We start from the raw sequence: 15,479 nt of genomic DNA, 5'->3' as shown, positions 1-15,479 counted from the left end.
CCACTGGACTCCAGCAGCTCGAAGCCGCCATCTCCGAGGCGCGTCGCACGTCATATCGGACGTCATATTGGACGTCATATCAGTCCGGCACAGCGAAATGTGGCTGCTTCGACTGTTAGAATCTGACGGAGCATGTAGGAAGTTTGACAGATGCGCTTGTTGAGTACTATTGGTAACTTGCTGGCTGTATGTACCTGATGGAGACTTGTTACGATATACCGAAAAACCCGGTGGGAGCAGCAGCGCTGGTGGCAACATTTTGTGGATTGTTGAACCGCAAAGCGCCAGGAACAGGAGGATCTTGTTTTCTTTCTTAGCGTTTTTCCCGTCCGAGTAAAATGAAAATAAATTTACTGTACATTCGTCGATGTCGTCGATACCTTCACACCAGCAACGGAGTAGCACGTGTTGTTATGGTGGCTAACCATAGCGTTATCGCGGTAGTAATTTTGTACGCTTTGCTTGATCTCGGCATCTCCTGATGGCCGCCACCATTGCTGCTATTCACTGCTACGCCTTCGTAAATTACGATTACTGACACGCTAACGCATTCAGTTATTAAGGCATTTAGCCTCTTCGTAAACGTATCGCAATTCATGGGGTAACGCAACACCGGTGACGACGACGTCAGCAGCGTTGGTAGCGCAACCTTTTCTCGCTTTATTAAACACCCTAAAACGTCTTTGTGTTGTTTCACTGTTCTCGCAGAATAATATGTAAATCCACTACACGCTAATCATTATTTTGTTAGTGCTGAGTCTCGACGCTTTTGAAACAGCAGGCACGGAAGTTGCAATTAAGGTTCTGCATGTCTATAGATGACGTCACTGTCACAAGACGGCGCCACGAGTACTGCTGCACACGTCAGTCTCCAGTGTTTCGGTATAGTTTCGCTATTCCGTAAGCCCTAATATGTGTGCGGACATATTAAGCATCTAATTTTGCGGCAGTGGTGGCGTCATCGAGTTGTGTTGAAGCGAACTATGGCACCCGGAACTAAAACTGAAACAGCCCCGTTTTACCCATCTGCTAGTGCAAAAGCGTCGGCAGCAACGATCAGAATAGCGTAGTGGACTTTGGTTTGTTATTCATCATCTGCGAGAAATATGACGCAAGTCAAGGACGTCTCGAGGTCGCTGTGTTTGGAAGAAAGTATAACACGATGGCGGTACCAGCGCTACTGCTGCCGCCGACGTCATCGATGTTCCTGTATTCCGTAAACGGACTGCAGTTTACGGAATACCAAGTTGCCGCACACAATAGACTTTTAGCGTGTCCGCTATTCCGGCAAACGGGGGCGGTTTGGGCAGAATGCCGGATGGTCGGGGGCGTAAACGTGAGCGCTCGGAGCGGTGCAGCCGCTTGGTGGCGTGGAGTTCAATCAGACAAACACAGAGCTAAACTTGCAGTAACCTACTATATTCTGCTTCGCTGCTGGTGCAAATGTTCGGCAGCGGCGTAATCGTGAACACGATTATGCCGCTGTGGAAAATTTACACCAGCAGCTAAGACGAATATAGTAATTGGCTCTGTGTTTGTGTGGTTGAGCTTTGTACCACCAGCTGGCGCCACCAATCTGGCCGCTCGCGTTTACGCCCCCGCTCATCCGGTAAACCGTCCGTGCTTGCCGGAATACCGGACACGCTAAAAGTCTCTATTATTAGCGAGGTTTAGCTTGTCCGGTATTCCGGTAAAACGCAGGTGGACGGGGCGTTGAGGCGGAGGCGTAAACGTGAGCGGTCTGCATGGTGCAGCCACCTGGTGTCGCAGTGCTCAAACAGACAGAAGCAGCTAATATTGCAGTAACCGAGTGGATTTTACTTCGTTGCGGGTGTAAGTTTTTGGCAGCAACACGATTACGCCAGTTCCGAAAATTTACACCAGCAGCGAAGAAAAATACCCTCGGTTAATGCAGTATTAGCTGTTTCTGGCTGTTTGAGCACTGCGCCACCAGGTGGCTGCAACATGCAGACCGCTCACGTTTACGCATCCGCCCCAACGCCCCGTCCGTCTGCGTTTTACCGGAATACCGGGCAAGCTAAACCTCTCTATTACTGTGACCAATCCCCCAGTGTGAAGTAGCCAACCGGACAGCTAATTGGGGTAACCTCTCTCTGGCTTTCATCTTTCTCTCTCTCTCCCTCTCTCTCCTTTTTGCTGACCAACCACATTCCCCGTTGATGCTACTGTTAAGATGACGTAATAGTTTACATGCAGTCTTTTCTTTTTCTTTGATGAGAACGCCAACTTCGCAAGAAGATGTATAACGCGTTGTGGTTGAACAAAGCATCACGAAATGTCGCTGCGAGCGTTTTCTCCGTATAAATTTCAATAAAGTGCAATGCGCTTACGGAAAGGCTTGAGACTCTATTCGATCTTTAGCAAAGCGCACTGCATGACGCGTATACCTCTCTTTTCATTCCAGCGCTGCGGCCGAACCGCTGTTCCTGGCCGAGCTGGACGACGACCACGGGTCGGCGCGCCCCTGGTCTTCGCTGTTCTGGGGCCGCGTGGCGCGCACCGCGCTGCCCATCCAGCTGCTGCTTCTCGTACTGCTGGGCGCGGCCAGCCTTCTCCCCATGTCCGAGCAGGACTTCAGCTGCGTGCTGACCAACAACTTCGCCCGCTCGCTGGACCCCATGCTGCGGTACCCGCAGGGACCGCCGCCCATCTGAGAGAGTCGCCCGATCGTGTCGTCGAACGACGCGCGTCCGCCATCTTGTCTGTGCGCGGAGGACTGATTCATTGTGTCTATAGTGGATGTGTGCGGTGTGCTTAAGAGGGGGGAAAAAAAGATGGAATGCGTTCGCTCGAGTATTGAACTCACATCCGGTGAGTTGGGTGGTAAAAAAGAAACAAAGCGTTTGTCAATAGCGCGGGTCATTTCGATTCCCTATGCTGCAATTGTTTGGGGAGTTTTAGTGAAACGACCAAACTGACAAGAACTTTTTGCAACAATCGACGCTCAAAAAATTGTGGCTGCTATATTCTTCTCTTACCCGCCGCGGTGGCTCGGTGGCTATGGTGCGTTGCGCTACTGAGCACGAGGTCGCGGGTTCGGTTACCAGCCGTGGTGACCGCGTTCCGATGGAGGCGGATTTTTTTTTCTCTCTCTTTAATCCACAGGGCGGTGTACTTGGCGGAACGGGCTGCTATAAGCAATTTTTTTCTTGGCCGGAAAAAAAATTGGTGTTCGCAGCCATTGTAACGCTAGGTCGCATCGGGAAGTTGGTTTTAATTTTTGTGTTTTTTTAATTAGGTTAGTTCAAATTGGGGATATTAATTTTTTTATTAAAGCCGCGCCTCAACCGACGTCACCGCCGCCACATTGTTAAAGAATTCTTTCGCACACCGCGCACGCCGAGAATAACGCTTACCATTACTCGACTTTGTACGGTGCGATACATTAGGGTGTTTTAGAAGACCGTGAATACAGTGCTGCTATTCGTTGCTGGTACGGACGCGGAGTTTATACGAATACGTAGACGCCTCGGAGCTGTGGTCTATCGCGCGTTCTTATACCAGCTCCTAGCCCTTGCAGAAAGCCGCGCCGTGAGCGGATTTCCGGTTCGCAAAAACTCCCTATATCGTCATTCGCCCATTACATTTATGCCTTCTGATACGCTGTGATACGAGAGCAAATGGGAGAAAAATCGTTTATCGCCCCGGTGTGATGTGATAGCGCTGCGGTAGCTGGTGCCTTTTATAAGAGTAGCTATACATGTTTCATAGGCTTCTTTTTTTATGGTTGCGTTTTCCCGCAGTGTCCTCTCTATACCTTAATTATCTTTTGTAGCAAACATGCAAGAGCTGTTTGCGTCGTCCTCGTCACGGCATAGTCATCTTTGTTGACGTGTATCCTTGAAGCTTTGGCAACTTTTTTTAAGCCTTAACCACGGGCTCCGGGATCATGAGCACGCTACAATCTCGGAAGCCATGCTTAAACATAGCGGTATAGCGCTTAAGAAAACTGTCACAGTTACGAATGGTTTCTAAGCTCGTCCGCTTCTAACGACTCCGCTTTTTCGACTGTCGACTGCTACTTTTTCGACATTTCCGCGCGACAAAGCCCTATCGTGTCCCAGGGTAACGAATTATTACTTTTTTGTTTATATGAGCTCTTTGTATAATAGCAACTTCGACTCGCAAAAACCAGGGGTGGACTTCCGTCATAATTCATTCTATGCCAGCGATTAAAGTCCGCCGGTGTGTATGTGTGTTCAGCAGATATATAGGATGTTGTACTTATAACTATGTAGCCAAACATTTATCTGCATTTCATTTCGGTGACCTGTGAATTGTGTAACTCTAGATATGCAGGTGGTTGTGTGATCACCTGTGTTGACAATCGCCGAGATAAAAGAGCGGTGGAGTTTGATCAAAAGAAGCGAAACTCGGAATATTTCTATGTACTTGCTGTGTTGTTAGTTTGCTTGTTTCTGAAATCGTAACGGCAATGTCGTTGAGTGTACTTTGACGACGCGAAATATTCACTGTTGTACTTCGTTTTGCTTTTCGAAAGCATGTCGCTAGTAGTATATTTACGTGTTGTTTGTTTGTTTTAGTACAACTATCGATATACCCTGGGTGCAGTTGAAGCGAAAAGTTTCATATGTGTTCCTTCCCCCTTCTGGTGCTTGTTGAGCGTCGTTGAATGCCTGTACAGAGAGCGAATAAAGTGTCTGTGCCTTTTACACGTCGCGTTCTTTCGTCTACACGCGTTATCAGTACAGATAACTGTTATCAGTACAGATAACTGTTATCAGTACAGATACCTGTTATCAGTACAGATCAGCTTGCGCACACTGAGCACGGCTGAGCACTGACGCGATTCTGGTCACACCGTTAATTGATGAGGTGAGCCGATCGGAGCGCCGCCATTAATGCAAATTAAGCACAACGCTGTGAAAGGTCGGACGGCGATTACCGACAGGGTGCTTTGGCGAATGAATGTAAACAAGTGTGCAGGTGAGCATGGTGAGTTGGGCGAAAAGAAACATGATTTACCTTAGAAAAAGAATCGGACGACTTCACAACTTTTGGCGATCTGCCTAATACCGTCAAACCAGCAGACGACTTGAGACTTGCGCATACCGCGGGACAAGCAGACGACAACAGCTTCTGCATACCATGTGCGCAGAAAGCTTTTTTGCAGAAACCGCAATGACGCGGCAATTCCAGCGTCGGCAAGGAACGTACGTGCAGAGTGGATAGATCACCGGCTGTCATCCCTACCTTTCTTTACGACTTTTGACAAAAAAAAAAAATAGTTTGAAACACCACGGGGAAGCTACCGCCTCGTTGCCCAATTTATCGCGCTTACAAAGGAGACCACAGCAGAGGCGCGCGCTTCGGATCGACCGAAGGACGCGGCTGCAACGCGCTCCGGCCGCTCGCTCGCGAATCCATTGACCGTCGGCCCTGCGCGTTGTTCGCGCCTCTGACGCGAGAGGCCGCGAGCGGCACGGCGCGCGCGCATGCGTAGTCGGCCGAGGGGGCGCGGCGGCGGCTTAGCGGTCGCCAAGGAGAGAAGAGAAGCCACCGCGCTAGGCCTAACACGCGGGCGATGCTGCTCGCCGCGGCGGCGTCGCCCCGTCCAGGCCCGCTCGCGTTGTTCTCCTAGCGGCGGCGCACCAACCATGGTGGACCTCGGCGGATACGTCATCGTGATCGTGGAGACCACCGACCGCCGCATACGGCTATACGGTACGTGTGCAGGAGGCCGACAGCCTTCCACTCGATCGTCGGCACGTCGCAGTCTTATTTTTTTTTTCTCTCTCTCTTTTGCACGCACTGCACACCACGACGACGTCAATACGAGGGTTTTCCCCGGGACTCGCGTTTGCGCGCGCGCGCATTCGACCGTGACTTAGACGCAACAGCGCAAATTGCCGAGCCGCTAGAATATTTTGTTTATGGGCTCGCTTTTCGCGAAGCTTTGCTTGGTGTGTACAAGCACTCCGAGAGGAGCGCGCGGTCCGTCTCCGCGGCTCCGTTTTGCTTCTGCGCGAACACCCGCGCTGAAAGAGCCTCCTTTTATTCCCCCGCTCGGCTTCCCAACATCGCACGCGCGTCGGCGCAACCGAGCGCTCTCTCTCGCGCGCGCTCGCTGCTTCAGCTTTTCATAGGGAAAGGAGGGAAGAGGAGGTCACGTGACGTCTCTTAGCGGCCGCCGCTCTAGTAGGGATCGATGGGATGGCGTTCAGCTTCCTCCAACACGTGCGTCGCGCTGTGCGAGTCCCGGGGAAGGAAAGGGAGTCATTCCCTCCTCTTTTCATGTATTGCTATTTTGGCAGCGTCGCGGCGAAGAAAGAATACACGCGGTTCGCATGCTTCCCTTGTTGCGTCGGCCGATGTGAGGTGGCCGGTCAACGTGCGTGTGTTTGTGTGTCCTGCCATGTCCTTCCCTCACCGTCGTACCAGGATCGCCCGCGGACCGCGCAGACCTGGAAGTTGGGGACGAGATTCTCGAGGTGAACGGACGCTCCTTGGACAACTGCACCCACAACGAGGTGATTACGCACATCCACCAATGCATCCGCTCCCGGACGGTGTGCCTTCGGGTGCGGAGGCGGCCACGACTAGGTGAGAAACTTTTTTTTTTTTTTTTTGTTTCGCGCGCAGACGGTTTAAAGCTCGCATGCATGCACTAAAGTAGCGCGCGTAGCGCGAGGTTGAAGTCGTTGACGAAAGCCCCCTTCATCACGGGTGGCCACCGGAGCGCCACAGGTCGCAGTGGGGCAAAGGGTTCATCGGGCTCTGGGGCGTGCAGAGGAACGCTTCGTGAAACGCAGGTTCGTTGGCAGCGGCCGCGTTGATGACGCTCTTGGAAGTGCCGCCCGGTGCCTCCGTAGCGCTACACTGGTCCAGGGCCCAGTAGACGAAGAACAGCTGGACGCCGCTCAGTTCCGGCAGGCCCTCGAACGACAGGCTCCCGCCGCCGCGTTCCTTGAAGATGTGCAGCGCCGGCCGCAGGCCTGCCCACACGGGCAGGGCCTCCCGCACGTCGTCACTGCGTTTCTGCGCGTCTAGACAGGACCGGGCGCGTCGGACGTGCGCCGCCGCCGTCGGCGGCAGCGGTGGCAGAGCCGTGGGTTCGAGCGCCAGCAGCGACCGCAGAAGGCAGCTGGCGAGCCGGGCTCCCGCGCGCGAGAACTGCAGAGCCCCGACCACGCCGCCCGGCGTAGACTCGTTGAGCAGCAGGGGCGGCAGGGCTAGTCTTCCGGATGCCGCGTCCAGCACGCACGTGCGCTGCAGGGCCCAGCGCGCGGGCCAGGACTCGCGCGACGCGCGGGAGTCGAGTTCGTACGCGGCGATCGCGGCCCAAGAGCGCAGCGCCGCCTGCCCGCCCTTGGGCCGCGGGAGGGCGTCTTCGAAGAGCGACACGGCCTTCGGGTTCTGCGACCACGGCGGGCCGAACAGCTGCAGCCTAGCCCTGCGCAGGACGGCCAGGTGCCCCGCGGCGTCGCCCAGCAGCGGCGTTTCGACCATGAGGTCCATCACTTGGTGCCGGACCGCGTTCACCAGCTCGGCCGCCTCCTCCGCGAGGAACGCGGCGCCCGTCACGGCTCGTGCCGCCTCCAGCACAAGCGTCGGCGCGAAGGACAGGGCGACGCCGAAGCACTGTCGCCACCGCTCGCGGCGCCCCGTGTGCTTGGCGTAGACATCCAGGAGCGGTCCCGGCGGATTCAGCGGCGCCGCCCGGTACAGCAGCCTCAGCGCCAGGTAGTTGAGCGCCGCGTCCGGCGGAGAGCGGTGTACGATGTCGCGCAAGCGTCGCACGTAACTCGGCGACAGCAGGGTCACCGACGCGCCGCTGGGCAGTCCTCGGCGCACCTGGCTGATGAAAGCCCACAGCTCGCCCAACTGCGACGCGACGACCTTGGCCGACGCGCCGCCGCCGGCGCCGTAGTACGCGGCCCTCTCCACGCGCAGGGCAAAGCGCACGGCTCCTTCGCCCTTGGCGCCGGTCAGACCTTTGACGGAAGTGGCGAGCGCGCGGTAGGCGCTCTCCACCGCGTTCATGTCGCCGTCGTCGCTTAGCGTGTCCGGCAGTCCCAGGGCGAGCGATCCGTCCGACTTGACGTGCACGGACAGGAGCGCCGCGCAGCCGGAATACGTGAGAACGCGCGCCGCCGCGCGCCAGATGGCGACGGACCCGGCGCGGGAACCGGAGAACGGGAAGTCTCCCAGCGTGGCGGCGGGCAGCAGGTAGTCGGCCAACTGTCGGTCTCCGTCCTGCTTCTCTCGGACGCACTTCTCGAGAAGCGGTCCCAGCGGTTTGCGGCCGCGGAGCCAGTGGAAGGCTTGCTGCTCCAGCTGCAGAACTTGGTCCTCGTCCGCCGATCGGGCGGCCGCGTTTCGGGCCCTCCAGCCGCGGCACGCGTACCGCTCGAAGTCCTTGCAGGGCGACGCCTCCTTGAGCGCCAGGTGCCGGCTCAGGTAGGCGCCGTCTCGACGGCACGGCGCCGAAGAGCAGCGAGCTCCCGCGATGCGACGTTGCTCGGAGAGCAGGCCTCCCTGCAGCAGGTGCGAGTGACGCCGCAGCTGATGGACGTCGTTGTCGCCGTCCCGACGCGCCGCGGACATCCGAGGCGCGACGGCCAGGAGCGCCGCCAGGGTGCCCAGCGCCGCCGACACGACCACGGGGTAGCAGAGCAGCTGGCGACGCGTGAGGAGCAGCGGTCCTCCGGTCAGCGGTCTACTCCGCTCCCTGGTTCTCCTGGACCTGTGGTGGTTGCGGGGCGAACGACCGCGTCTTTCCCATTCTACGAGCGGTTGCTGCGGCCGTCTCGTCGAAGGCGCCACGGTGTACGTGTTGGTCGTCTCCGAGAGGTACATGTAGCTCGTGTCGGGCGTTCCCGAGAAAGGATCCGGGATCGTGGTCGTCGCCGGCGCACCCGTGGTCGTCATCGTCGTCGTCGGTGCCTTGTCTCCGAGCGTGTAGGTGGAGTCGCCGAGCCCGGGTGTCAGCGTGTACGTCTTCTCGGCCAGCGAGTCCATCTTGTCGGCGGCCATGCTGTAGGTGTTGCCCGTGCCGTGCTCGGCGATGCTACGTGTCATGGCGAAGGTGCGGCACCAGGTGGCCGAGTCGCCGGCCGTGTCCGCGTCGCTGCGCGACGGGTGTGCCGTGAGATCGGGCGGCGAGCCCGCGAGCACGACCTCGGTCGCATCGGCGCGGTCGATGCCCTCGCCGCCGACGACATCGGTGGTGCGTTCTGTGTGCGAGCGACGACAGCTGGCGACCGAAGCCCGATGACTTCCGCGGCGGCCTGGCCCAGAGGCCATCACCTTCTTCTTCTTCTTCTCTGTATTACACACGTTGTCTGATGATGATGATGATCACATGAAACTGTGGCGCTTAACCTCCTAAGCGGTTGGCCAAGAATCAGCTGAAGGAATTCGGAGGCTTATCTTCGAAGTTCTGGACACGTTTCTTGCCCATATAAACGGCTAGAAGGTAGCAAAACGATTGTTACGAAACGGAGGACTCACCTTCAGTGCAAAGCGCCGATAGACAAGGAACGCTAAAAGCGCAGGACAAAGGCCGGCGCTGAAGATGAACGCCTAACACCGCGGCGCCTATCAAGGATGGGAAGGGCACCTGTCCTGTCGTCTACTCGTGTTTGTCTTATTTCGTGCCATACCTACGCAGTGATCTATACTATAGTACAGATCAGTGTCCCTACAAAGTTGAACCTGCACAAACTAACTATAGCCGACTATAGTCTTATCTCGTGCGTATACCATTTGATTGTCCAGGCCGGACCTGGCGCCATCGACATTATCGTGACGTCATTATGGTCACAGCAACATTTACTGTCGTGTAGCGGTAAAGCTAGGTATGATGACGTTGCTCATAAAGAAGTGAACGAGTGCGCTCGGCTCGTTCAATCATGGCGGCACCCGCATGTGGCAGCCGCGGCGATCACAGGAATGGAGCGAGCCAGCCAGTGTATTAAAACGTCATGAGCCATGACGTCATAAGCGACTGTAGCATGGTGGCATGGCACGTCCACCTCCTGAATACCGAAACTGTTCGGTAGAAACTATCATTTAAGTAAATTATTTATGACACTCTGACGTGCCGTTTCTGTATAACGTTTAGAGGGCTTCGACCTACATATAACGCAAAAAAAAAAGACAAGTCGGAAATGTTAATGTTATGTTATGTGGAAATTTTATGTTCATGTTAATATACTCCTTTAATTGAGCACGCATTTAGAGCTCAGTAATTGAGACAACCTTCATTTACTATTCAGTCCTTACAGATAACAACGACAAAATTCAGAAGATAAAAAAAAGGCAGAATGTCAGTTGTCCCCAGGATATGGCACAAACCAATTGGCTGTTGAGGATAGATAGTAGCAAAGATAAATGCAAATACCAGGGAAACGGTTGTCGTTGTAATGCTTTTATTTCTCCGGGTTTCGGCCGCACGAAAATGAAATGTGTGAATGCATAGCAAGCCTTGCGTGAGCACGAAAAGTAAAAGATTGAAAAAAAGAAAGCGAATTCTGGAGAAAAAGTACCTAACTCACGGCGTAAGATATGGTAAATCTTGCACCGTGACCTAACCTAACATTTACTGGTTCGGCCTCACTGCGTCTTAACATTTGCTTATTTCTCTCTCTCTCTCTCTCTCTCTCTCTCTCTATATATATATATATATATATATATATATATATATATATATATATATATATATATATATATATATATATATATATATATATAAAAGGAGGGGGGGGAGAGGAATGGGGTCAACTGACCGTTTTTACTTCTCGCCGCCATTCCACTTCATTGCCTACATGCTAGATCCTTGAATTCCCTGTTCGTCATATTGCGTTTCAGACGACAGTTCTCAATTTTGTAATGGTTTGGCGCAGTTAAGTTTGACTACGGCGTATATTTACCGCTGCGTTCCACAAGTTCATCGAGGCATACTGCAATAGGCTACGTTGCTAAGGTGCCGTCATTGCTATCGTGTTTCTTGTCGACGGTAAACTTTAAAACAAGAAAGAAAGGAAGAAAGAAAATGAAAGACATTTTTTTTTATTTCTTATGTTCTTGGTATTCGTGTGCAAGATAATATTGTCATAAGCCCAAAAGTATCACGAAGCTACCAAGAAAACTTATGCGGGTTTCTAGGAAATAGATACTTAACAGTGTTGCGCAGAGCGACTAAGGGACAGGACTTGAGCGAGAAAACAACGCACGACATGAGCTTAGTCGCTCTGCGCAATAGTGTTAAGTATGTCGGACCAACTAGCCCACTGCGGAATTTTTCTTTTTACGAAAGAAATCTTTGCGGATGAAAACAAGAAAATTCGTCTTGGTTCGTGAACCGAACCCGGGATCGACGAACACTTTTTCGGTTCGGATTACAAATTTACAATTTACCCCTTTCCGGGAACCACGTCAGGGGCCATGTTTTATTTGCAACGACTGTTTTTCTGCCTGTCTGCCGATATGCAAGGGAGTCGACAGCAACAATCGTTAGTGTACAGCGGATTTACTTTTCTAAGCTTCCCCCCTCCTGCGAAATCAATGATGCAATACAATACATTTCCAAGGCCAGGGCCGGAATATACCGGACTTTCGATTTTGTTATACAATACGGATTTTTTTTTTAAAAATCGCATTTGGCTGATAGCACAGTTCTAGTAGTTGAGCTGGATTACTCAAACAGGCGCGCATTAGTTGCACGAGAAACCGAAATGCATAATCGGCTAATTAACAAAAATCACTAATTGACGTTTGATTAATTAATTTACGGCACATATACTAGCTTAAAAATCTATTTTGAGTCGAAGTTCGTCCCTGTGGATGCAGAATACCTAAAGGAGTAGAACGCCCCCGCCCCGTCCTTCTCCTCCTCCCGGTGCCTCGCGTGCGACGGAAGACGGCGCGCTTCCTCCCCGCTTTCCTCCCTTGTGCGCTCGAGATTGAGCCGCGATCGTAGGGTGGCCCTCGCAAGTTTCGCTCGCACATACAGCACACGGCGTGCGGCGACGATGTTGTCGAGTTCCGAATTTATACGGGACATTGCGGCAACGGCAGAAATGCGATCCATATAATTGCTGTCGCAATGATAATAATAATAAAAAAACATTTATTTAAAGCCCACATTGGGCCTTCACGGTACACCGGGTGTGGTCCATAGCCCTGAGAGAGCGGTACATCGCAACTTTCTTTTTTTTTTTTCAATTATCGAGTTATCAGATCGGGCCAAAAACACGATCTGATTACGAGGCAAGCCGCAGTGAGTGAAGCTCCGGGTTAGCTTCGACCATGTGCACCCAGTGAGCGGTGTACGCGGACGTTATCGCATTTCACCCCCATCGAAATGCGGGATTAGATCATGGGATTCGATCCCCCGACCTCGTGATTATTAGCAACGCAACGCCGTAGCTATACTAAGGCCACTGCGGCGCGTCGGTACATAACACTGTGAAGTGCTTGGCCTGGTAAGTTTCGGAAGCGTTAACCTACGCCGAAACAATCCAAAATCCAATCAAATCCAAAATGAGTGAGTGAGTTCGCGAGCGAGAGAGTTAGCGAGCGAGTGAGTGAGTGAAAACGTTATTGAGCTCTAGTAAATGTGACGAGAAACACGAGAAAACATTTCCGAATCCTCGTCGTTACACTGATGTACCAGCGACGAAGGTTTCGCGCGAATTTAACTGAAGGGAGGGGAGGCTTGGCCTTACTTTTCTCAATGCTTTTTGTGTGTTTGTTTCCCGTCAACAGAATGAAAAGGTAGTTTTGAAATATCATTTCGCCGGTCTAAACTGATCTAGCGTCCAGCTGATCAGCATTTCTACCGAACGTAAAAGTGTTATACGAGACGAAATGTCGAGCGCTGGGCCACGAAAGGTTTGACAGCTACGTAGCCGCCTGAGTATTCATATATTGACACGTCACGTTCGGCCTGGAATGCCACGAGCAATCGTTGATTGAAAACAAATTATGCGCTCCCTATTTAAGTCGCTTCAGCCTGTAACGTTTCCACGTGTCGAAGAGGTGGTTTTCTACCAACGCGCGCGGGCAAATTGGGAAAGCCGGCTTCCAGGACGCTCGAAAAGGGAGTTGTGCGCGGCAAACGTTCGTGCTTATTTATTTATTGATTGACTGATTTCAGTGCGATGTCTTAAAGGAAGAAGACAAGAGGAAGCTTTGCCTCGGTTTTAGGCACGGGAGCATACGTGACACCATCTGCAATTTTCTAGGCGAGACAAAAAGGATTGCGCGCTAAAACTTTCCCGTTCTTCTTGGCCCTCTTTTCCCCCTTTTTATTCACAGATTAATTCACCTTAACATTAGGTTGCTATAAAGGGACTTAGACATCATAACAAGCGCTAAGGAACGCGAACACAAAGAAGATACGTGTAAGAGAGTTTTAGATTAGGGGACGCTATCTAAATCTGTCTTATGTCTTAGTAGTAGTAGTATGTAACCCTCGCCCCTCTTGATCCAAGACCGATCTCTGAGTGGGCCAATTAATTGCGCCATTTCACCGAGAAACAACCAACCAACACCGCGGCCGAATCCGACTTCCCCATTCAAATGCATGTGTGAAATGCGGACATGCTTTTATGAGCCAACCGCTGGACAGGTTAGAATGACATTTGTTGCGTTCGAGAGAACAATCTCAATTCTACCGAGCGTATACTAGAAGCGACATTTTCATTTTTACGGCCTCACACTTTTCTTTACAAAAAATTGCCTGAAGTCAAAAGGTTCTGAAAAAGGAATTATTAAAGCAATAAAGTTTACAAATCTGTAACTCTGCACCAAAACCCAGATATATCGCGCAGTTCTGTAAGCTGCATCCGCTAGAGCATCCGAAGCGGACAAATGTGACATGCGAGTTCATAGCTTACCTGAAAGTGTTACAACGTTTACGAGGCTTTTGCAAAAGTCTTAATCACAAATCAGTGGTATGTATATTTCAGATCCCTGTATAAGGCATCAATCTTGTTCGCTTTATATGTGTTACTAGTTGCAATTAATAAAATTATATTTTCTGCTGCTTAGTTGCCGAGGTGCATGACTGATGCTTGCTTTATTCAGTTTTCAGCGCATTTTGTAAGATAAGCAGACTGCTGGCCTAAATAAATAAATAAAAAAAACTGCTATTGCAAACAGAGCGTGAACAGGATTAGGATTAAGTGAACCCTCGACGCGAGTACTGTGTTCCCTTAATCTTAATACCTTTAATCTTAGAACTTGGTGAGTACATGTCGTCGTACTAACAAGCCTGGCTTTGAAAAAAAATGGCTGCTCCCTGCTGTCGGTAGATTTTAACATTTTAAGTGCGACAAACCTCGTGAGATATCTGCAGTTGATGCCGAACAATACTATTTCTCCGTTCCCATTGAATTCAGATGGAATCTAAGGTTCCTGCGGCCTACGGGGCTTCACGATAGACTTTAAGGATGCCGCCCCCTACCGCTCTATAGTGTACGCGCTTTATTCGTGCTAGTCTCTCTTTCTCTCTATGTCCCCCTTCCGCTCTCTTTCTCTTTTTATCCCCCTTCACCCTTCCCCCGTGCAGGGTAGCCAACCGGAACTGCCTCTGGTTAACTAGCTCCCGGCCTTTCTCTGCATTCTTCTTTTCTCTCTCTCTTTCCCGACCCAGAGCTTCCTCTTAAAAGGCTTTCCGCTTGGCAGAAGACGACCGAAGTACAGCGACAAACAGTACAGTTGCCGTTTCGGAAATATAAGCTTGCCAATACAGACGGATTCGCAAAAGACACCGTCGTGGATATTTACCGCACGTTTCCGCAATAACTGGTCTCAGATTAGTAGATCTCTTGTTTTTTTTGTTTCTTTTTGGGGGGGGAGGGATTCAAGAAAAAGAAAAACGATAATTTTACCGACCGAACTTCATATAAGCAGCGGCGGACATGTGTTGGCGCGCTAATCGCGAATACATTGCACAAAATTTCGCTAATTACCTTTTGAGAGTATGGCGACACATATTTTCGAAGCTGCGGGAACTCGAACGCACTCTTTTCGCACGCGAATGATTGCACTTCGCAAGTATGAAGGTTGGGAAACTTGAGGTATTTTAGGGGGATACGAAAGGGGGAAAAATATTTGAGCTGTATTAGTAAAGTGCCCTTCCATACAATACCAAACGAATTTGTGCAGAAACCGTCTGCGATTACTGTCAATGTAAGCGAATAGAACGAACGAACGAACAAACGAACAAACGAACGAACGTCTTCCTTGCCGAGTCCGATCACCGACAAACCACGAAAACGGGCGAAAGAGGCAAAGAAAGTTGTTCCGCTTTAAAAACCACTCTTACTGTATTTTTGGTAAGCCACAAAACAAGCAAACACGAAAGACGGCCTGGTGGCGAAATGGCCTTGAAGTTCCCGCACTTGCTCGACGTGACGTCATGGATTTTCGGGGGCGTCTGCTTGGGGCCCTATAGTTAATTGTTTATTGATAAAGTTGGACGGCAT

At 51.6% G+C, this 15,479-nt stretch overlaps 2 protein-coding genes across 3 annotated transcripts in view; both read left to right on the top strand.

Annotated features, from left to right (window-relative positions):
- Positions 1 to 4,694, top strand: part of LOC126534488 (uncharacterized) — a 369,598-nt gene extending 364,904 nt beyond the window's left edge. Inside the window, exon 158 of the mRNA XM_072289535.1 lies at positions 2,426 to 4,694. Within this exon, the coding sequence (XP_072145636.1) occupies positions 2,426 to 2,675 (250 nt within the window). The 3' untranslated portion in view covers positions 2,676 to 4,694. The remainder of the gene's footprint in view (positions 1 to 2,425) is intronic.
- Positions 4,695 to 5,522: 828 nt separating this feature from the next.
- LOC126533678 (protein PALS1-like) overlaps positions 5,523 to 15,479 on the top strand; it is a 53,717-nt gene continuing 43,760 nt past the window's right edge. Inside the window, exons 1-2 of one of the 2 annotated variants that reach the window (XM_050180867.3) lie at positions 5,523 to 5,706; positions 6,424 to 6,585. In XM_050180867.3, the coding sequence (XP_050036824.1) occupies positions 5,640 to 5,706; positions 6,424 to 6,585 (229 nt within the window). In that variant the 5' untranslated portion in view covers positions 5,523 to 5,639. The remainder of the gene's footprint in view (positions 5,707 to 6,423; positions 6,586 to 15,479) is intronic. The other variant, XM_050180864.3, reaches the window with a different exon arrangement.

The sequence above is a fragment of the Dermacentor andersoni genome, chromosome 7, assembly GCF_023375885.2.
Source record: "Dermacentor andersoni chromosome 7, qqDerAnde1_hic_scaffold, whole genome shotgun sequence".
Lineage (NCBI taxonomy): Eukaryota > Metazoa > Arthropoda > Arachnida > Ixodida > Ixodidae > Dermacentor > Dermacentor andersoni.
The sequence above is the reverse complement of the archived record's forward strand: the minus strand, read 5'-3'. Positions and strand labels throughout refer to the sequence as shown.